The sequence below is a fragment of the Larus michahellis genome, chromosome 1 (assembly GCF_964199755.1).
Source record: "Larus michahellis chromosome 1, bLarMic1.1, whole genome shotgun sequence".
In the NCBI taxonomy this organism is placed as follows: Eukaryota; Metazoa; Chordata; class Aves; order Charadriiformes; family Laridae; genus Larus; species Larus michahellis.
This window is the reverse complement of record NC_133896.1, coordinates 67,092,247-67,115,328: the sequence shown is the minus strand read 5'-3', so window position 1 is coordinate 67,115,328 and position 23,082 is coordinate 67,092,247. Positions and strand designations below refer to the sequence as shown.

The 23,082-nt window shown below is 42.1% G+C and overlaps 1 protein-coding gene across 1 annotated transcript; it reads right to left on the bottom strand.

Moving 5' to 3' along the window:
• Positions 1 to 7,205: 7,205 nt before the first annotated feature.
• On the bottom strand, positions 7,206 to 21,679 carry CCDC77 (coiled-coil domain containing 77). Its single transcript, XM_074583832.1, has 11 exons — positions 21,281 to 21,679; positions 19,475 to 19,664; positions 18,024 to 18,166; positions 15,899 to 15,995; positions 14,511 to 14,577; positions 13,675 to 13,769; positions 12,257 to 12,405; positions 11,664 to 11,907; positions 10,664 to 10,789; positions 10,426 to 10,578; positions 7,206 to 8,637 (listed from the first exon to the last, which is right to left on the bottom strand). Exons 1-11 carry the CDS (start codon positions 21,325 to 21,327, stop codon positions 8,491 to 8,493), a joined length of 1,458 nt encoding a protein of 485 aa, XP_074439933.1. The 5' UTR covers positions 21,328 to 21,679; the 3' UTR covers positions 7,206 to 8,490.
• Positions 21,680 to 23,082: the final 1,403 nt, after the last annotated feature.

Sequence of the window (23,082 nt, the reverse complement as noted above, 5' to 3'; positions counted from 1 at the left end):
GGCCCACATGAAGATCAGGACCTTCCTTGAGCGTGCTTAGTGTTTCATTTCACATCTCGAGCACACTTCTGAAATGACTCTCCCAGCTGTCCCCCCCATGCTATTGGTTCAGTTCACGTCACCAAGTGGTCTCAGAGGATGCAAACTGGATTCCTCCCGGGTGAAACTAAACTGGAAAGTGCTGTCTGGGATGTACGTAATGCATCCAGCTGGGGAGTTAGTCCAGAATAATCCTTTCCAAACACGTATGGTGTAGGCGGTATGGTTGTTCAGCCTGGAGAAGAGAAGGCTCCAGGGAGACCTTTATTGTGGCCTTCCAGTACCTAAAGGGGGCCCTACGGGAAAGATGGGGAGGGACTCTTTATCAGGGAGTGTAGCAATAGGATGAGGGGTAACAGTGTTAAACTGAAAGAGGGGAGATTGGGATTAGATATTAGGAAGAAATTCTTCACTATGAGGGTGGTGAGGCATGGGAACAGGTTGCCCAGGGAAGCTGTGGAGGCCCCATCCCTGGAAGTGTTCAAGGCCAGGCTGGATGGGGCTTTGAGCAGCCTGGTCTAGTGGGAGGTGTCCCTGCCCAGGGCAGGGGGGTTGGAACTAGGTGATCTTTAAGGTCCCTTCCAACCCAAACCATTCTATAGTTCTATGAATGTTTTTAAATGTTTTTTAAATCCCAAGTCTGACAGCAGTCCCATACTCCCAATTTCTCAAGCATCCCAAGTTGCGCAAGTGTGTGCTCAGACTTCCACATCTCTCACCTTCACTGGGCGCGTTACAGGAGCAGTGGAAACTACAGCTTGTGATAACCCCACATGCAGAGGTTGGCAGCGTAGCTGTATGAGTGAAAATCACCTTGCTGACTAATATAACTGTGCTAGCAAAACCCACCATATCAATACAACTTAACTGGGCAAGAAGGTCCTTTTTGCCAGAAGTCTAATTATAGGACCATGCTGATTCCCTTACTGTGATGCTGAATTGCAGCGCTGACAGGGATTTTTCTGGGATAGCTCCCCCAGGGAGCAAGTCGTGCAGGACTCGGGGCTGTCTCACAGTGAGATGGTTCAGACCAGGGAGCTGACACTGCCGATTGCCTTGATGGACCATCCTCGAGCATCGGGACAGATCGCTGCTCACTTCAGGATACCCCGCTCCTAGCCTACCCTGAATACCCGCTTCCAAGAAACCATTTGCCAGATGAGCCAACCGGAGTATTTTTTTTTTTTTTGCTTTGTTTGGGTTTTTGTTTGTTTTCTTTTTTGGCTATGTTTCCTTGTGATAAAAGCAGCCTTTGATATGAATGCAGCACTTAACGATGCGCATCTCCTGTTCCTCCCGGCTCTTCTCTCTAGCTCCAATCTGCATCCCTGCCTCTTCTTGTTATGTTTTTGCTTCTAGTTATCTAACAACTGTTTCTCTGTTCTGTAAATTACTTCTAGCTCTGTGCCAACATCTTTTCTCTGTAGGCTCCCCAAAGGTTCAATTATCTGCCGCTTGCTCCTTCCTTTCTTTCTTCTTGTGTAATTTTCATTTTAACACTAATTACCAGCTCCACACCAAAGATACCCAATACTGTCCCCAAGCTTTCACCACCCTGGTGGCTCCATACCCCTCTTCCTGACCTCAGCCATGCTCTGAATCACAAACAATGACTTCATCTCAACTTTCATAATCGAAACGGCTCAAAGGCAGAAGCGTTTCTAAGAGGAAAAGGCAGTCTCTGAAGATACAGTTCCCCATTATTTCCCTTTTTTTTGGCTCCTCAGGAACAAACTGGGCTCTAAAAGGCATTACTGGAGGAGCTGTCACAGAAGAAGCCCTGTTGATGTTGCAGTTCAACATCACAGTAAGGGAATCGGCATGCGCGGTCGCACAATTAGACTCTTCGCAAAAAGGACCTTCTTGCCCAGTTAAGTCATATTGATATGGTGGGTTTTGCTAAAACAGTTATATTAATCAACAGTGTAATTTTTACACATGCAGCTATGCTGACAACATTTGTATGAACTGGCCTGAGCCACGGTTTGAGACTTCCTCTCGCTTTCCCTGTTCACATGGCTGTGCCCTCTCGGTTCTGACACTGACAGCAGCATCACTGTCACACCGTTGCTCTCCTACAATTTACCTGTCTGATTGGAAAGCCTCATTTGTTCCTCTGTCTCTTCACCATGTAATTCTTCCTAGGTCTCAAGCCCTAGCTGTCCAGATAAAGTGACACAGAAATGGCCTGCCCTTCCTTTTCAGCTCTACAAAGGACACATTTTTACATGAACTTCACCCAGTACCTCCAGGAGCACCTCCTCATCGCAGGTCCTGCCCCATGAATTGGCCCAAATTGCTTTCTGCACATCAGAAGAGTCTTGCAATATCTAGAGCATCCATTTGCACTTACAGAAAAAAAAAGTTTTTATACACTTTAAGCTGAGAACTTTCAAAAGATAAGACATTTACCATAATGAAAGATATATCTACATCTTTGCCCATTTTGGAAATCCATCTCTCTTCAAATCTGACTGAAGTCTTGCCTAACTTTCCTCCTTTCCTTGTCTTAAAAGTGCCAGTACTTGTTTTATATTTTAAGTGACTGCGCTCATCATCCTTACGTTTCAAGAAGTTCCAAAGATGTGTCACGGTCATTTTATTAGGGACACTACAGAACACAACGCTGAGCAGCTCTCTAGGTGGCAACACTGAGCAGACTTCTATCCACCCATGCTAGCACTGAAGAGGAAAAATACTGTTTTACTGGACACTTAGGAGTGACACACTATGGAGATAAATGTTTGCAGTGAAAGAAAGGCACTTTGCTCTCTGAATCAATGCAGGAGAATCCAGCACATCCTGGGCATGCTTCACCAGGGTAAATCCAGAGCTTTTTATTCAAATCGAATCCATTTCAACAATGAAACCCTTCATGCCTGCGTAGTTAATCATTGTCTTGCTTTAACATTGAAAGACTTCTGTGTTGAAAGCCTCTCTGGGTTTCCTGAATAAAAAAAAACCCCAAACAACCAAAACCCATATTTACACATTTGTAATCTGTCCACAATCCAACAGCATCGTAATTCTTAAAACATGCAATTTAGTCAGTGTAAGTGACTAGTCAAGCCCATTGAGGGCTCATTTATAAAGCTATATTTTTGGAGCTTACTTGAAGGGCAGCCACTCTTAACTCATAATCAAAGATGCCCTTTCTCCAAACAGTTAATTTGGTGCTAAATGGGAAATACCAGAATTCCATCTGATTCTTCTCAAATACTTCAGTCATAGCAGAAATGTTTCCTGCCAGTGGGTTAAATTCCAGTTACCTCCGATGGCCTGTTATCAGACAAAGTCCTAAACTTTTGAGGCAACATAAGAATTGAAACAAACTTTGTTCTTTGTGCCCAAGTCCTGTGAATACAGCAGCCAAAAGGAATCATTGCAGCTTTCACCTCTCACGCCTTCTACACTACAGCCAAGTTCGCTTTGGTACATAATCCCAGTCCATATGCTAAAAAAATGCATATACTTCTACAGCTAGACTCGCAAATTTAAGAATAACTGTTGAGGGGGTAAAGGGGATATTTTTTAAAAATCAAAGCAAGTTGGGAATATAAAAGCAAAATATTGCAGAAAAAATAGAAAGAATAGAATATTTCAGTTGGAAAGGAACTACAATGATCATCTAGTCCAACTGTCTGACCAAGTTAAAGGAGGTTGTCAAGGGCATTGTCCAAATGCCTCTTAAAACACTGGCAGGCTTGGGGTGTTGACCATTTCTCTGGGAAGCCTGTTCCAGTGTTTGACTCCCCACTTGGTAAAGAAATGCTTCCTCGTGTCCAGTCTGAACCTCCCCTGGTGCAGCTTTGAACCATTCCCACACGTCCCACCACTGGGTACTGGGGAGAAGAGCTCAGCACCTCCCTTCACCACTTCTCCTTGGGAAGCTGTAGGGAGCAATGAGGTCACCCCTCAACCTCTTCTCTAAACTAGACAAACCCAAAGTCCTCCAGCCGCTGGACATTCCTTCCAGCCCTTTCACCAGCTTTGTTGCCCTCCTCTGGAGACATTCAAGGACCTTCACATCCTTCTTAAATTGAGGGGCCCAGAGCTGCACACGTTACTCCAGGTGAGGTTGCACCAACACTGAATACAGCAGGATAATCCCCTCTCTTGACCAGCTGGCCATGCTGTGTTTGATGCACCCCAGGATGCAGCTTTGCCCTCGAGGCTACCAGGGCACACTGCTGGCTCCTGTTGAGTCTCCTCTCCACCACCATCCCCAGACCCCTTTCTGCAGGGCTGCTCTCCAGCCACTCCTCTCCCAGTTTATACTTGTGCCCAGCATTACTCTGTCCTAGGTGTAGAATCCAGAATTTGAAAAAAAAAAATCTTAAAATGGTCCTTACATAAAATTTGAGCTGTGATACCACTTTGAATAGGGACAAATGAGACATCTTTATTAGCATATTGACTCAGCAGGCACAAATACATTCAAGTGTAGCAGAATTAAATGTGTTTGTGAGCTGTAATTAAAAGTCTGATGACACTGCTTTTCATAAATATGAACAGATTTACCAGAACAAAATACACAGGGATGTTGGTCCCAGCTAGCCTCAAAAAAGTATCTGATTATCAAAGAATTACTTCCTGGCCTACACACAGACATTACAATTCCAGAATATTAGGCTGCCCACAGAGTCCATCCATACCGATAAAATAGGTGTGTTTCTGTACTGGTATTACTACTTATGTAAACAATTTAAGTACAGCCATTGCATACAAGTATATACTGTACTATTATTTAGATTTATTCTGACGGCTATCATATCTGTGGCTGCTGTTAATCTGCCTTTCTAAGCAGAGTCACAGCATCAATTAATTTGGGAATTACTGCAAGTTGAGGTATAGGAAGATCATGAGGGATTTTTAAATTTTGTTTCAGTTTTTTACCTTGTGTAACCTTGCTGTCTACGGTGAGCTGACACCGCATATATTATAATTAAGGCAACCACATGAGGGCTGAAAAACTCCTACAAATATTGCATATAAATAAATCATAAGTTTAAAGCCAGAAGGGACCATTAAATGATTTCCTGTTAGTTCACGTCATTATATTTCATTAATTTCTAACGTGTAAAACTCAGTAACTTATTAAAACAAGCCACCTTCACCAGAGCTGCAATCATTTTTTATTTGAAGACAGAGACGGAAAATTTGTTACCTCCACAAACAGCTTGCTGTAATGAGGGGAAAAAGCCCAATCTTCCTGTTAATAAAATAAAAAAAGAAACAACTACCAAAACTAACACACATTTTTAACTTCAGGTTCAGGCTACTGGTTCTTGTTCTGCCTTTCTCTGCTGGGATAGAGAGGCCTTTGGTAGTTTTTCATCTTCAAGATACGTGTATATTAATCAGTCTTAATGTAATAAAATATGAGCTGTTGCACAACCTTTTCTCTTCTGCTGAATCATCTGTGGTTCTGTACTTTACCCAATATTTCAACATCCTTTCTGAAATGTATGCGCTCCTTCCTTACCTACACAACAATAAAGTTTTACCCTACTGCTCACTTTTCTCCTATTTACGCAAGAAACATTTTAGTATCTTGGCTCACAATAAGAACATTTGTCCAGTTCTAACCTATAATCCTCTGCAGGATAGTCTCTGTATTCCAAGAATCAGTCATTTTGGAGATCTTTCAAATTCTGTGCTCCGACATACAGAATCTGCCATTTAGTTGTATTGAAATGATACAAGTCACATATTACTAACTTAAAATAGCAAAAAAAGCTGATCAGTCTTTGGAGTAAAGGCCATTTTTTGTTTTCTACCCAAAATTTGTTGAAGAAAATTGACTAATATGGGTCTTGGAAACTTTTTCAGGAAACCCTCTTGGAAATACCAATAATTCTTTACTGACATCTTAAAGGGTAGTTGTCAGTGGTAGAAAGCACTTGGCTTTTTAAAGCAATTCTTGGCTTGAAGGTCCTCATTTGTTTTGGCAACACAAAGCAACATTTCACACGATCACATGATGTCACACAGAAAGAGCATGTACAATACTTTGCACTTCCTGCCCTTGGACAAATATTCAAGCTTCCAAATAAAGTGGATTTACAGATCAGCACTACCATAATTTCCCCCACCACCCCTCTCCCCAAATAGGAAGGGTTTGTAGCCTAGCGACAAATGAAGAATAAAGTAAGAATAAAGTTCAAGCTGCACTTTGATTTTGACATACCAGCAGATATATTAGGAATGCTGCCATTTTATTCTGTTCAGTCTTTCACATAATAAGGAATACTGGTAAGGAAGGCAGGAAATTAAACATTTACATCCTTCTTCCCCCAATATTTCCTCCCAGTGTTAACAAACTGAATGTCAAAGCCTACAGTCTTTATCCAGACACTCTTCATGGCTTTCAAGTGAGGAAAAAGTAATTTCACAGACAATTCTTTAGCTTGGAAGAGTTGAAAATAAACAGAAACACATTGATTTCTATAGGTTCAAGAGACCTTTTTGCTAGCGTCCCATCAGCTGAATTTAAGTAGATGGATCTTGCTGAGTAAGTGGCTAATACTTCACTACGTAGCAATTTTCAGAAGCAGCCTTCCAGGACCTGTGATAACTTTGATATCTTATCTCCAAACCAGTGGCATGTTATTTCACATACAAACTCGCTTTAATTAGCTAGACTTATCTGAGAAAGCACTAGTCAACTAAGAGTGAGACTAATTGATGGATAGCATTATTTAATAACCTTCCTCAACTGTCCACATAGCATCAACATACAAGTTGTTCATGAATCGCGCTCTGAACCAGTTCAGCATTTTCAGCTAAACTAATTAGTGCAACATACTTTAAAACAGCCTCTTGTAAGTTGTAATAGTAGTTCAGCATCTAGGTACAGATTGTCAGCCACCCACACTAAAGTCTGTTTGTGATGAATTTGACCTCGAGAACACATAGAAAATAAAAGCCACAGCACAGGACCATAAGGGACAGCAAGTTTGTCACAAAAAAGATACACAATTGAAGTGGGACTTAAGGGTATTTTTCCTCCTGCATTGCTTTAGCTAGTACTGTAAAAGCAATTCTTTCTCCAAATCTTGACAGCACAAAACCATCTTTTGCATATCCACCTCTCCCAAACACTGAATGAGGACCTCCATGGCCACTACCACATCCAAAAGAAACTGCTTGCTCTCACACACTAAGTTTTTTTCAATGGGAAAGGGAGTGCTGGTAGCCTATAGGAGTATACTTCAGAAATACATTATTCTGCTTCTGTCACATTTAATGAGGTAGGAAAGGTACAGGAGTAAACAGAGGCACTGAAATCCCTTTTCCAACACAGATCTGCTCTCAGTCTACAAGGTGGACAAGATTTGCTGATGCTACAGTAAAAGCATGAATACCTGCAATTATAAACTGGACTGAAGCCAAGTCGTAACCCTTTTCATGATTTCATCTGTTTTCTAGAATTGCGATGTCCTGATGTCTGGTACAAAGATAATCATCACACAGCTAGAGTTATATTTATCATGTAGCAACTAGGCACCCGCTCTTCCACCCCAATTTCAGTTCCAGTTCAGTAGCAACAACTGCTGTAGCAAAAGCTGACCATGATTTGTTGCTACATGACCATGATATTGTTTAAAGCTACAAAGATAGAGAACATGGTGGTTAAGGAAGATACTAGATGCCTTTTATGATGGCCTTCCTCTGTGCGTCAGGATAAACTGCGAAGAAGGGGATGAGAATATGACACTCAGTGTAGTGTTTCCTTCCCCCTCAAACATTCAAAACAAGCATAGATGTTGCTGGTAATGGCAGATGAGTTCTATAACAGGCTATCTTTTCCCACCATATTAAATCAGTCACGTTTGTCCCAATTAGCTTAGAACCAAGCAAAGGGAAGTAATTTTAAAATAATTATACTGTCAAAGGGAGAGTCAGACATAATAAAATTTAGTACATACTTTCTATATGTGGTCTTTTTCAAAGAAAATTTCCAGTTACATCCTGAAGTGCCTAAGCACTAAAACAGTAATAATTTAAACCATTTTAAAAGCTGCTTCTCACATAGGAAAAGGTCAGTCAAGCAATTCAGATCTTGAACTAGATCCTTCCATGATTATTAATTTCATTATAACCATGTATGGTTTATAACAAGCTCCAAATAAAGGTGAAGGCCAGTATACACTGACCCGTACCACAGATGTGAAGGTAAGATGTAAGTCATAAGCATATTCCTTATGTATTAGTCATGTATTTTCTATGTCAGTCTTATCAGGTGCCATCTCTCAGGTGAAACAGCAATATAATCTGGCATGTTAGGAGCGGCTCATGTAAAATGTTACGACATTAACTGCAGGTTTCCTCAAGCCTCCTATCACTGGACACCAGGAAACAGACAGGCAGGAGCTGCTCTCACATATGACTACTCCAGCCTAGCAATGTCCCATTCCTAAAACTAGGATGTCAGCTAATACCTCAGCTTCAGCAGACCCGTAGTTCATTCTCTAAGCCATAGATTTTAGCTTTTAAGTTTTTTAGTTCTCCTTGAATTTTACGGGTTAGTCTGTTTCCTTGGCGGACCTCATGTAGAATTGCAAGATCCTGGTCTGGTCCGATATTCAAAGTCACCTAAAAAGGAAAAGAAAAACAGATTTAAGAAAAACAAAGCTATACAGAATACAATTTAGAGTATTATGATGATAATAAGAAGGAGAGACCTCTAAAGGAGACCCTTCATAGCTAGCCAAGAGGAAGCTTAAGCTAATATCACTAGGCTAATGGTTGTCACCAACAGAAAGGTGCTCCAGAACCAGAAACAAAGAACAAAGCTTTCATACATTATGGTTTTATATTACTGGCAGGGAAGAAATCTGGATAGAATATAATCAAGTTTACCCGTAGCCTATTGACTCCTTTCTAATTCCTGTATTATGTAGAGACCCACAAAAAGCGGCAAGTTAAAACATTTAGCAACTAACTTTTATCTAGTTCTAAGTACCTCACCTGATATGATGGCATTTTATCACCTTTTGGTGCTAGAACTAGAGGTGGTTTAAATACTGTGGCCAACCTGCTGCCTTCTGAACTGTGCACGATTCAAGAGCAGTTCAAGTACAACACCTCGTCTCAGGCCATGCCATAGGGCCCATACCGAGCTGAACAAAGTCTGCTGGATAATCAGAATTCCTGATGGCAAGCTAGCCACTGCTGCCATTTCCTGTCACCCTGGAACTGGATAGCATGCCAGCCCAGTCACTTTAAACAGCAGAGCAGCACAGCCTTGGAAGCTGTTCTCCGAGCCCTCTCTTCCATCAACCCTTTCGAGTGTCTTATTGTCATCATGTAGTTCTTGGTCAAAGATTTTAATATGCAAATCAGGAAATTTAGTCATCTGTAGTCATTTTGACCTCAAGTGATACGAAGAATTTAAAGATCACTCTGGAGACTTCTAGCAAGTATTTTGTTCCTCTGCCCTCTTGTGGTTAAAAGTGTGAAGAAATTAAGAATACAATTTTGAGCACACCCACAGTTAGAGAACATACAGTTCTGTAGAAAGATAGGTAGTTTTACCCCCATTCACATATGTTGTTTAGTCCTTAAAGAATAAAGTTTAAAAACTTATAGCCGCTGCCACAAAGACATTTGTCTTTGTGAAGACAAATGCATTAGTCTAAGCAAACTGAACTGTGCACCAGAAGTACAGGAAACAAGTGAATCAGTGGCACTGCCAGACTCCTGAGAGACAGTCAGTTGGACAAAAGCTATGCCTGGATCATCCTGTCAAGCATATCTCAGATAAATACCTCACGCTAAACTCCAAGCAAGGCTGTGGCTTCCCTAAGCTGTTCTGATGTTCATCTACACATCTGGAAGCTACTACAGAGTACATAGCTTCAACTTCCAGCCATTGTTTCTGCAGTGATTTTTGCAGAGTTACAAATAAGATATTAACAAAGGAATAAATAGAATATTCACAATATCTAGTAGTCAATAATCTACCTCTTAGTGGAATGAAACCAAACGCTATGGCCCACAAAAAAAAAAAAAACAATCATCATTTTCTTTGCAGGCTATACTTCTGAAACAAACTACTTTACTGCTTTACAATTTTGAGACAGCTAAGTGGGCTACAGGTATCGGATAAGAACTTTTCAGAGTTGCAACAAAAATACACAGCTAATGTATAATCAGGACAGTTCCTGGCAAGCTTGATGCCTGACTGATTAACAAAGACAAATCTTTTTTGCTTCATAAAATACATAAGAGGGCAAGTTTTGTCAAATACTAGTATCTAAAGGAGCACTTAGGAAAGAAATTATTTCCTAAACTCTAGGGAAATACTGCATTTAAATACGGAGAATACATCTCTATAGGGTAATCCTGTAACAGTCTACCTCAGAAATGCTTAGCTATTACCTTAAAAAGCTGGTTCTCTACATCTTTCAGCTTCTGCCGAAGCTGTTTAATGTCATTCCTGAAGCCTTCCACTTCCATATTACGACGTTTTTCCAAGGCCTCATATCGCTGAGTCATCAGCTTCAGGCGCTTCCCCATCTTTTCTGAGCGTTCCTATGGAGATGAAAACTCAATAGAGTATACAAAATAAAGGCTGCAAGATCATCACATAGCTAGCAGATGATTACAGACTAATTACCTTGAAGAGCTCTCTGCCAACATCTCCCTCCTCACGAATTCTAGCCAGCTCATTTTCCAGGGTGACACACTGCTCTCTATACATGTTTGATAGGCGTTGTTCCTGCATTAGCTGTTCTTGCAGTGACTAGGACACAGGAGGAACAAAAAGAATCAGCTCAAGAGCCAGTGCTCACAAAATTCACACTGCTCTGGAAAAGCACGTGTGATAGACTGACAATATGACAGGCAAAAAAAAATTAACAACTGGCACTATAGCTAATGAAATAACTAGGTAAGGACAATATTCTAACACCACTTCCTTTAACAAAACCTTTTAATTAGGTTATCAGTTCTGCATGACTGCTCATCAATCAGTTAAAGAACCCTCTCCTCTTCCCCTTAAAAGTAATATTCAACTAATGCTGTAATTCCCCTTTTCACAGCTGCTTGCCCAGTACTGCATTTCAAAAGCATCTGCATTCAGTGGTAGATAAAAACAACTCCCTATTGCCTGTTTACCCACTTCAGATCTCCCAACTTCTCACTGGAAGTATACTAGAAGTGGAAGAAAAATCCTGACTACTGTAGAAGAGCTGGGGGACATCAATTGAAAGGACTTATTCTGCCCTGACAGCAGCAAGGAAGATATAGGCACTGAATTCTAAGTCCACTAGCTGAGAGCATTTTTACACTAAAAGAAAGGCATATGCAACAAGCAGGTTAAGAACTGTTGGCCCATATATCACGTGGCTTTGCAGAGTAGGGATTTGTTCTGGGCATAAAAAAACCTGGACAGTGAAGTGCTACCATAAATCCTAACTATACATTTTACCTGAAATTTGCAAGCAATGTTGATTTTGAGGCAGGAGAGGATTTTTCTTTTACATTAGTATCAACCAAAACAATCCAGTACAGCTTTGGAACAGCTGCAAGCTACTGCCTATCTTGGCAAAACCCAGATGCTTGCAATCTTCTAGTCAACAACTGTTAAAGAGCCTCTACCTAGGACAAAAGATTACCTTTATTTCTCTGCTGTGGAGTTTATGAGCCCCATCATCTGCGCGAAGTATCTTCTTGGTGTCTCTCTGCTTCTTCTCTCTCCCTGGCTCCTTGCTGATAATAAGCTGATCCAGATCTTTGTCAAGTTTCCTCAACAGACTGTCCTTCTCTGCCATCCATGCTTTCTCATTAGCTCGGGCATCAAACTTGAGCTGGAGAAAGTCACGGGTACTCTCATATAAGAGATTCTGAGTCTTATGGAGTCTGTAAAAAGGGATTCCAGTGGAGTTAATTAACTTCTTTCCTAGTTCCTCAATTTCCTCAGTCATCATTGCAAGTTAAAAGAAGCATGGAAGAAAGAAAAGGTGCTTTCCTAATGAGTTTAGCTCTTCTCATCTAATGAAAGAAGTAATATTCTTCCAATGTGAAAAAGGATTTTTAATATGTAGATTACTCCATTCGTCTCCTTCCACACACACACTACCAAACAGATGGCTGCATAATTTGCTTTTCTGACTGCTGGAGAAAGCAACATACTGAAAGCCAAAACATTTCTTTTGTTCCCCTCTCTTCTCATCTCATGACTATATCACAGTCATTCTCTCACACTCACTTATCTGTTATAGTTTTGATCTTGTCCTGGTCCCTCTGATGTTGGACCTGGGCTTCCTCCATGTGAATCCGCCTGTCCTCTAGTAGTGCCTCAACCTGTTCCTTGGATAATCGTGTCTGTTCTTCTATCTGAGCTTGCAGGGCCTCCACCTGAAGAGGCATACAAAGACATTACTGAATAAGACCTCACAACAGTTCTGCTCCTATCCTTGCAAGTCTCTTTTAAATTCCAAGATTCAGATCAAAGGCTCTACCCAATAATACCTTTGAGACTTCGAATTTCTCAAATTTTTATTTTTGTTTTAATGCTAAGTATTTCAAACAACTAAAACATTTGAAGAAAAAAAAATGCTATAAGCAAGACAGGCATATTATAAGCAGCAACAATAGATAGAAGATATAGGAAAGATTTAAATTGCACATAGAATGTGACAAATCCTGTGGAATATGCAGATACACTTCTGCCCCTATGCTACCACCTTCCAATGAAATGGTGATATAAAAATATCTAAATACTAGGAAGGCAGTAAATCCATGTATCTTGAACAAAAGAAATTACTCAACCAGAATGAATCACTAAATGTAAACAAGATAATAAGCGAAGGAGAGGGATGCAAAGAATCTTGATCTAAGGCACACAGGGAGACAAACTGGAGCAAGTAATTGAAAAATGTCCATCTGGCCTATGTGTAAGAAACTATCTGAAAAAACTTGGTGTGTATTTAGACCGCTTATTTTTCATATGATGCTTTTGCTCCAGAGTAAGTGTTGTTAGACAGCTAACTGGCCACTAGGTCAGTCACCACTGCTCGTGACCAAAAAAATAAAAATAAATCTATCTGCTATACAAGTCTGCTTTTTAATTTGCTTTTCTTGACTCATGGTTTCTCTTGCTTTCCATAGATCTTCTGGTATCTTCCCCAATGATTCTATACATTTTATCTTTCATTCTGTCATGCTATCTACACCCTATCTTTCACTGAAGTGAGCACTTCATTATACTAGCGCATCTTATTGGGGCTGCCTAATTCCGACTCAGACACATTACTTTTGTCAGACTTCCACAAAATACCCGACCCTGCAGATCTTCTGTAGGTTTAATGTAAATTGATAGTCACAATCAAATTATGGGAGATAACATCAATTACACTTTCTGTATGTAAGGGTAACACATTCCAGCTGACATTACTGGAACATCTGCTTATGTAAATCTTCCATAATCAGATGCACGTTCTTAAATCTAAGCCTATGTTCATCACAAAGAAACAGCTAAGTAAACTGACAGAAAGTGTAAACCCATAATAAAATGTGGGGACTGATAAAATTGCTATGTCTACATCTTATGTAAGCAAACAGCATATTTATCATAATTTCCTGGACAGCCAGGAATTATGTCCATCAGTTAGCAAATGTTTTTACCTGAAGCAGGAGTGTTTGATTGTCTCTCCGATATCTCTCAGGACTTTCTGGTTTCTCTCCTTTTGCTGCTGGTTTTGAAGTGCTCCTCTTGGTGCCTATTGCAGAAATTTAACAGAAGTAGAAAAGGGGTTTCCAATCCAGCACCCTTCCAAGGATCAAATGTTGTATGTGCTGACTGGCCTACAAGAACAGGAAAAAGCTTGACAGTGCTACAGTCACAAGGACTTCCAGAAGGAGTAGCTGGATGAAAAGTTTCAGAACTTAGGGTGATTGCATAACTTTATCCCATGCTATCACACCACAATATTTAGGCAACTTGCTAATCTTTTTGGCATATATAGAAAGCAATCTTAAATTTTCTTAAATGAATGATGAATAGGCAGGTGACACAGGTGCACAAGCATCTAGCCTTGGATGAGTTTTGAGTTTGTTAGCTAATTTCAGTCAATGTGGAAAAGGCAGTTCTTTCAAAAGAAAAAATCAGTAAGTAGGCACACAGATCCACACCGCTGTCTACGCTAAAGGCAGGCAGAACCCCACACCTTGGAATAGCTGTGGATAAGGGTGCCTGTCCAGTTGGTACCTGTATAGTCCCAGAACAGCCATTCCACAGGCATACCAGCCTCTTCCCTAGTTGAGTGGATGATGGACATGAGAACCAGCTCAAGTTATTTTAAAAGATTTTGAAGGGAAGCCAAGAGTACTGCATGTATGTACACAGGGATACATTTAAGGAATTTAATGAAGGCATACCAAAGTATTCACAGTAAGACAAAAACACACAGAGAAACAAGTATCAATAGCTGAGCTGCTGTTAGATCAGCCTGGTGTAGTACCTGTTGCAGAAGTATCATTTCGTTCATGTGGATCTCTGGATTTAACTGGCCTTTGCAGAACAGTAACCTATAGAAAAAAGATTAAATAGTTCAGCTGAACAGCTGACTTAAAGTTGCAATGGTCAAGAATAAATCTTAAAGAGTAAAGAGAGATATCCAAGAGAACAGTATTACCTTACTTCTACCACAAGACATGGAAGACATTCACAAGTGTAATGTCCACGTTGAAAAATTTCCTTTATCATGGCTGAGTTTTGCCATTTCTCCCTCTTTTTTTTTTTTTTTTTTCACCAGAAAAAATGGAAAGTAATCCTGCCCTTGCTGGCTTCATTAGGATGAAAATCAGAACCCTCAGCAGGAAAAGGAGCATTTTGGGAACAGAGAGAAGAGGGAAGGTGAAGATGAGGATTATGTTATTTCCTTCTTACATACTCCTACTTGCCTTAGCAAGACAGAGAAACATGAAGCTTGATTTAACAGCACATTCACTCAAGCTACTGAACAAGCTTGGGATAAAAGCTAACCGATAAAACTATCGAAACAACTCAATTGTTGAGCTGAAACCCACTTAACAGAAACAAAAGGCCATGAGGTTATAACCTCAATGCTTATCTTGAGGTTGATGTTATATAATAGACCTAATTTTAGAGCTACCCTAGGGAATTTTAAAGCTTCTGCAAGATTTTTGAACTGCTTGAGAAGTGCAGAAGAACCACAATCCAGCATATTTAATCCTTTTTCTGCACCTTATTTCCAAGACAAATCCTATATTCCATCATAGTCTCCGTATGTCCGAATCATTCATGACTAAGTAGATTGAACTACACTGTGCTTCATATGCACTGCCATTTAATCAATTTGACATTACTTCTGAAATATGCGATACAATATTGCCTAGAGAGGATGGCTCTTCTGCAGTCTTCTGCCCAGGAAACTGCTGCAGCAACCTCAACACTGCATTATTCTTTACTGAGGCCTTAAGAAGACAGGCACTCTGAGATAGCTGATCTTCAAACACCACACCTAGTCATTTTCTGCACTTACCTTTTTTTCTTTCTCTCTTTGTGGTGTTCTCTCCAGCTTCTCAATGACCATTTGCCAGATGGCTTCGGACTCCTGTCTGAGATTTAGAAGGCTGATCTGGAGGTATGTTTTGAAGGTAGAAGGGGACTGATGCTAAGAGGACCTACTTCCAGTGTGCCTGTTCCTACTTACCTGTCAGCAGCTATACTAAAGCCTGATGTTGCTAAAGAACTACAGATGCCTCCTGCTTTGGGCTCGTTTAGCAACTTCTGACTTGTGGGACAGATCTGGTCTGTGGTCAGCCTTAGGGTACAGATCTTCATGTTACCATCAAAAGCAGAGTTCTACTGAAAAATGGAACTTGCCTTATGTGGAGGCTCCTTGTGAAAATATGTAACCTCTCCTTTGTCTGTTCCCACTAAAGCCAGGAGATGTTGAATTTTTTTTCTATCCTCCAATTCCCTGGAATTCAAAGAAAGTGGTCAGCACATTGCTATTTTTAAGGAGATCAAGACATTGTGACACGCTGTCCTTCTAGTTTACTCATTAATGCTTACAAGTTTTCCAAAGTGTTACAGGTCTTGAGAATACTGCTTTAAAAACAAACTCCCAAAGACAATACTGATGTTGCCAATATAATAAGAACACCACCAATTCCACTGGCATTGGGGAGCTCTTGTCTTTTCAAATATGACAATACTACACAGGCTGATAGAGCAATAGCACATGGTGGCAAAGAGTTTGCATTCCAGAGTTATGAACTACCTAAAACCCTTTCAGATACTTCATTCAACAGATTGTAAGTGCCTGTTGTTCTTAAAGCAAACTAGAGTAAGGGCTGTATTAGACTTTTCATCACACTTGTGAGAAGTGCCAAAGCACACCAACACACATTTCGACGTTAAGTTTTTAAACCTTTAACAAACCAAAACTTTATCACCCACAAATGTTCTGAAAAAGGTTGGGAACCCCTTTACCATTGGCAGCTAGTCTGGTACAGCAGGTTATATTCCAGTTCACCAACTAAATGGCATTAAAAAGTAGCAGCTGTCAACACAATCTCATAGAGTGAGGGGAAACTATTTGCTTTGGTCTGTATTTTCTATTTGAGCTCAAGTGTTTTTAGGGCTGAGGGAGGAAGTTCTGCCAGGCAGGTGCAAGGTCTATGCATTGGGTTTGCATGGCAAGGTTTTCGTAGCTGGGGGGATACAGGTGTGGCTTCTGTGAGAAGATGCCAGAAGCTTCCCCCATGTCCAATAAAGCCAATGCCAGACAGCCCCAAGACAGACCCACTGCTGGCCAAGGCCAAGCCAATCAGTGACAGTGGTACCACCTCTGTGATAACATTTAAGAAGAGGGGGGGAAAACTGCTGCACAGAAGCAGCTGGAAGAGAGAAGAGTGAGAACATGTGAAAGAAACAGCCCTGCAGACACCAAGGCCAGTGAAGAAGCGGGAGGAGGTGCTCCAGGCACCAGAGCAGAGATTCCCATGAAGACCATGGTTAGGCAGGCTGTCCCCCTGCAGCCCATGGAGGTCCACAGTGGAGCAAATATCCACCTGCAGTGGAAGACCCCACACAGGAGCAAGTGGATGAGCCCAAAGGAGCAGGCTCCTGGCAGGACCTGTGGACCCATGGGAAGAGAGAAGCCCATGCTGGAGCAGGTTTGCTAGCAGGACTTGTGACCCTGGGAGGGACCCATGCTGGAGCTGTCTCTTCATGAAGAACTGTACCCTGTGGAAAGGACCAACACTGGAGCAGTTCATGAAGAACTGCGGCCTGTGGGAAGGAGTCACATTGGAGAAGTTCGTGGAGGACTGTCTCCCATGGGTGGGACCCCACACTGGAGCAGGGGAAGACAGCTGGGAGGAAGGAGCTGCAAAAACAATATGTGATGAAGTGACCACAAGCCCCATTCCTCATCCCCCTGCACTGCTCAGGGGAAGGAGGCAGAGAAATTGGGAGTGAAGTTGAACGTGGGAATAAGGGAGGGGTGGGGGAAGGCATCTTAGTATTTAATTTCTCATTATCCTACTCTGATTTGACTTTTACTGTCTTGATTTCTCCCTGTCTTTATCTTGACCAATGAACCTTTCATCATACTTTTTTCTCCCCCTGTCTGGTTGAGGAGGTGGAGTGATAGAGCACCTTGGTGGGCACTTGGCATCCAGCCAAGGTCAACCCACCACAGTCTGCTTAAATCAGAACCTCCACATTCAAACTGTCAACTCACAATTCAAATCTAAATCTATGTACAACTTCTGCTCTTCCTTCTCCTACTGGAACAGGAGGAATAATAGTAAGTGGAAACTTATTTAGCAGCCCAGTAGATCGTGTTCCACCTCCAAGATTGGTACAATTTCATAGGAGCCCTCCCTAGGAAGTGTTGTGCAATTGCTTCTCTGAAGACTCCAAATCTAGATGAGCACTAGAACATAACGCATGCAATTGCCACTGCCAGTGACCCAGCCCACCACCTAAGACAGCACACCTGATTTTCAGCCGGTCATTCTCTGAGTAAAGACGAAGGACATGTTCCCTCTCCTGGAAGAGGTAGACTTGCATGTCGCTCAAAGCCTTTTGCAACTCTGCAATCTCCTCTTCCCGCTGACACACTTCCTGCTGCAATTTGTGCTAGACAGAGAGAATGAGGTACTTGAAATGATACAGAGCATTGGGTAACACTTACAAGCTTCAAATTGCTTGTGCCCTGAGCCTGTAACTAATTGGTATAGAACAGCTGCCAGTTCAATTATTTTATTTGTTAGAATAAAATAATTGTTAGAATTATTTTATTCTCTTACCAAATTTGACCAGACGAGGGCAGTATTGGAAAAACTGTTAAAAAAAAATATGTTTCAACAGGGAGTTCTGAGCCCTGAGAACCACTGTCAGTGTCATACAACAGTCAAATTTAAGGCCTAAGCTAGGGTCTCCAGTTTCCAGTGGTTGCACTGGCAGTCAGAGCAGCACAGGTATGGGGAGTCTGACATCAACAAAAACCTAGCAAAGCCTCTGTAATAGCACTGACGCTTACAAAGAGACTACTGAAGAATAAACATTAAAATATCTGTATGGTTTAGTAGTGAGAAATCTGGCTAGTTACTAAGTTTCATTAATGATTTTCTACTTGGTATGGAAAACTAACAAACCTTTCAGAAAACCATGCCCGTAGAAGAGAAGGCAGTATTTTGGAACCTGCTCCTCTTTTTCCCCCTTATGTTGAAAGTTGTGCACCACGTATTTCCTGAGAGCTTTCGGACTGCTTCAAGCATGGCCAGTACTTGAGGAGGCACCTCAACCACTTCAGAAGTGATCATTCTATTCCCAAAGGGTCATTCACAATTACAAACATGACTGCTAGAGAGACATATGCTGTAAGGCATATCAGAGCACTGAAGTTACAGACATTCTGTAAGATTTCTTCCTCTTAAAAGGCAAAGACTTTTAGGTTTTGGAGTTTCTTTTAAATTCACATTTATTCGCTGTGTAGTACTACTGCTTAATAGCCTATGGCCAAGCTTATGAATTCCATTGCAGTAAATACGAATTATATCTGTACCTCAAAGCTCATTAAATCTGGACAAACAAGCACTCACTCTTCACTGTGAGAAACAAGGGAAAGAAGGTGGACCACACTGGAATGGAACATCTAAACTCAGGCTTTAATTAAATAAAAAAAACTCAAAAACAACTCCCTGTGAAGATATAACCAAACTATAAGAATAGAAGAATATCCTACAGGCATGTTTTCCTTTGCTTTGACAGAGGACAGAAAGCTATATTTTACAATCAAACCCTGATATCTACTTATTTCTTCTTAGGCTGAGTTCTAACACATTACTGGTAAATCTTAAGACCACCTGTGCTGAGTTTTCAACTGAAGAAAAATACTAAAATTATGTTTGTATAAGGATCAGCATTCAAAAACTCTTTCCTAACCTGCTCATCGTACGTTTCTTTGTATCTCTCCAGCCTTTTTACCAAATCCTCATGTTCCTCATCGAAGTCAGCAATCTTCCTGCGGTAGTATTCTAGCAGCTCCCGGGAAGGGCGGAGAAAGGCCAAACGCTCATTGATTGAAGGGAGAGGAGTAAGGTCCTCCTGACATGGAGACTGAGAACTAGCGTATCTGGAGGAGACATGGCGGGTTGCCAGCCGGGACAGAAACAGTTTCTAATTACGTGTGAGCTTCAGACAATAAAATAAAAAACCTTCTAAAATAGTTAAAAATAAATTTTCAGTTTTAACACAGATTCAATTTTAAACACAGATTGTCTTGTCTGTGCTCTGGGTATTAAACCAGGAGATTGCGGCATTTAGGAGAACCAAAAGCTCTGATGTAGAACAGCTTGCAGGGTTACTATACTGCAGAGATGGGGACAACTGATGGAAAAGGGAGAAACAAAAATGTTATGGAAGACAAGTCTCATACATTATTTGGGGAGAGTGAATGTGAAAGGAAGAGGAGGAACGAAAAGAAAGAGAGAACAAAGCAGACAAAAAAGTCCATTGTTGTGCAATTAGAAGCAGCAGCCACTGCAAGATACACAGGAAGACATAATCTTTGACAGAATCACTTCCTGATACCCAGAGAGAAAAACACTTTCTACAGCACCAGCCACCATAATTTAAGGTGTAGGTCTAGGAGTCTACATGCTTTCCTTTCTTGCGTACTTGATGTTCTTATCTACACAGCTTGTCCACCCTTGATAGTGAAATAGAAGCTTCCAAGTTCTCAAATCTTATGTTGAGGTACTAGATGGAAAGCATGTCAACACCACACAAATCAGGTCAAGAACATGTATGTGTAATTATATATCTGATTTTTATTTTCATAGAATAGTTTGGGTTGGAAGGGACCTTAAAGATCATCTAGTTCCACCCCACCTGCTATGGGCAGGACACCTTCTACCAGACCTGGTTTTTCAAAGCCCCATCCAGCCTGGCCTTGAACACCTCCAGGGATGAGGCCTCCACAACTTCCCTAGGCAAGGTGTTCCAGTATCTCACCACCCTCAGAGTGAAAAATTTCTTCCTCATATCTAATCTAAATTTTAACTAATGTTGACTGAATTCAAACATTTAATCCGCTCAAACAAGCAACAAATTTGCAAATACAGCTGCACACAGAGTTCAAAACTCTCTTGGAGCACTTTTTTTTATTTATGTTGATCTGACAAACACTTTTTTTTTTTAAATGATACCTTGAGTAACAGAATTAAAGCTAAGAGGCCTCTTCACCGAAGATCTGCTTAAGAAAAACACAGTCCAGAATCTGATTCTGGAGCCAGTGTCAGAACTTTGATCATAAAATGATCTGGCAGGTGACACTGAGACAATGGTAACCTTCATGGACTGCTTACCAAAGCTGCTTAGATACAGCCTCAGTGTGCTACATCCATGAAAACATGCCAAGCTTTAACTCTTAGCAGGAAAGTATTAAGTACGCAATAATACGGTTATTTAACGTAGGAGGTTTCTCACCAGAAACGCCTTAAACAACACACTTGTAAAAAAACAAGTAACAGCAACAGAAGGAAACAGGTAACAGGCACAAGATGAATACTTTATTACTCAGCTGAAGAACAGCAGAAATGGAAAGGCATAAGGTAGCACAGCAGGTACAAGAGCAGACAATGCAGTGCCTTAAGACCTGGCCACCGGACAAAAAGGGAAGAGCTCGGGGGCCAGAGGCCGTAGAGCAGTTTGGGCACAGGGTGACCAGGGAGACAGCCCCCACACTACCTTCTGGAGCGAGGGGAGGTCCCCGCAGGGCGGTCCGTCGCGCTCATGGCTCCCCTGCGGAAGGGCCGGGCTCCCCGCGGGCAGGGGACAGAAGCTTCCAGCCGGGGTTCGGCCGGGCTGCTGGCGGAGGTGGCCGGCGGAGACACGGGCTAGGGCGCGCCGCAGGCCGCGCCGGGAACGGCCATCGCCAGGCGTGAAAGCCCCTCACAAGCCCCCCACCAAACGAGCCAGGGACAAGCTCCCGAGGCAGCGCAGGAGGAGACCGGCACCACCTGCATACGGCCAGGGCCGCCGCCGCCTCAAAGCCCTCTACCACGAGGGGCCCCCAACGGCAAAACAACCGCCACAACCGACCCACAGCAACTTAAACGGCGAGACAGCCTGCCGCTCGCCGCCTCCTCCAATCACAGGCAGCCTTCCATGCGGCGCCGACGGCCTCTACCAATCAGCGCTGGCGACACGGGCGGCAGGGCTCCCGCGCCGGCGCCTCTGGGAGTTGTAGTCCTTTGGGGTGGGTGGCCCACTGCGCGTGCGCGGGCGGCGCAGTGGGCGGGGTAGCGGGTGCGCGCGCCGCTGGCAGCGCCGCCGGCCCTCGGTGGGCGGGGGGAGGGGGGGAGCGGGGTTATTTTGGGGAGAAACGCGGGTTTTTGGGTTAGAAATCCTGTTTCTATGTTGTCAGGGTAAATGCAGTCTGCAAGTGGGGACTGTGTACATCAAGGGCGGCGCAATATCCCACCCAAACGTCCATTTTTTCTTACCAATTTTCTCAATCAAAGAGAGAAAAGCGTAGGGTAGGTCGGTAAAAGACCGGGTGGGTGTCAAAGTGAAGCTTTTGCATGGATTAGGTGCTTTCCAGCATGGAGTTTTTTCCCTCCTGGCTCAGTCACCGCATATCTTGGAAATGGGGTGCGCTGGCGATCCCGCTGTTGGGCGTAGAACAGGCTGTCCCGGTTTGAGCAACACAGGGCTAATTTATCTTTCAGTAATTTTACTTTTCAGTGAAGTCTCTTCTAATGCTTGGGAAAACTGCACTTTTAGAAAACTCTACCGTCTGATTTTGTGAAAATATTTACTTTGCAGCCAGCTGTGGGGTGCGGGTTTCAAGGTCTCAGTGTTTTCGAGCTCACCAGGCGCAGGGATGAGGAGGAGCGAGACCCGGGCACTTGACCCAGGCTGGCCAACAGGGTAATTTCATACCATGAATGTCACATTCAATATAAATTAGAAAGTTTGCTGAGGAGTTCTTTCTCTCCTACGATGGCTGCAATACGGAGAACTTGTTGCCCTGATGCCGGACCCCTGAGCCCTTCCTTTCCTTCCGAAGCTGCAGCGCTCGCAGTGTCCGACGTTTGCTCTCCACTGCTGGGAGTGCACAGCTTCCTGCTGATAGAGTGGGCAGAGTATAATCCTTGTATATTTTATATTGGTGTTGGATCAATATTGTCTCTTTAGTATTAGTAACCTTAATTATTCAGTCTTATTTTATTAAATTTGCTTATATTTCAACCCTTGGGTTTCCTTGTCTTTTCCCCGATTCCCCTTCCCGGGTAGGAAGGGGTCATCAGGTGATAGAATAATTGCCTAAACGACAATAAATTGTTGTGGGTTCTTCAAACCATAACACACATCCACACATATGTTAACGTAGACACATACAGATACATATTACATATACATAATATACACATACATTTCCTTAAAAGAATCTCGTATAGCTCATCAGATGAGAGACACAACCAAATAATAAAAGAAAAATAAAAATAGCAGGAGTACTTCGAAATATAATTTCTAGAGAGTGATAA

What these genes read in the sequence shown, in the direction of transcription:
- CCDC77 (XM_074583832.1), bottom strand. Translation starts at nt 21,327, where the DNA reads ATGAGCGCGACGGACCGCCCTGCGGGGACCTCCCCTCGCTCCAGAAG. An exon ending in ACCTCCCCTCGCTCCAGAAG is followed by an intron (nt 19,665 to 21,280) that starts GTAGTGTGGGGG and finishes TGTCTCCTCCAG; the next exon opens with ATACGCTAGTTCTCAGTCTC. An exon ending in TAGAGAACCAGCTTTTTAAG is followed by an intron (nt 8,638 to 10,425) that starts GTAATAGCTAAG and finishes TTTCCTTTTTAG; the next exon opens with GTGACTTTGAATATCGGACC.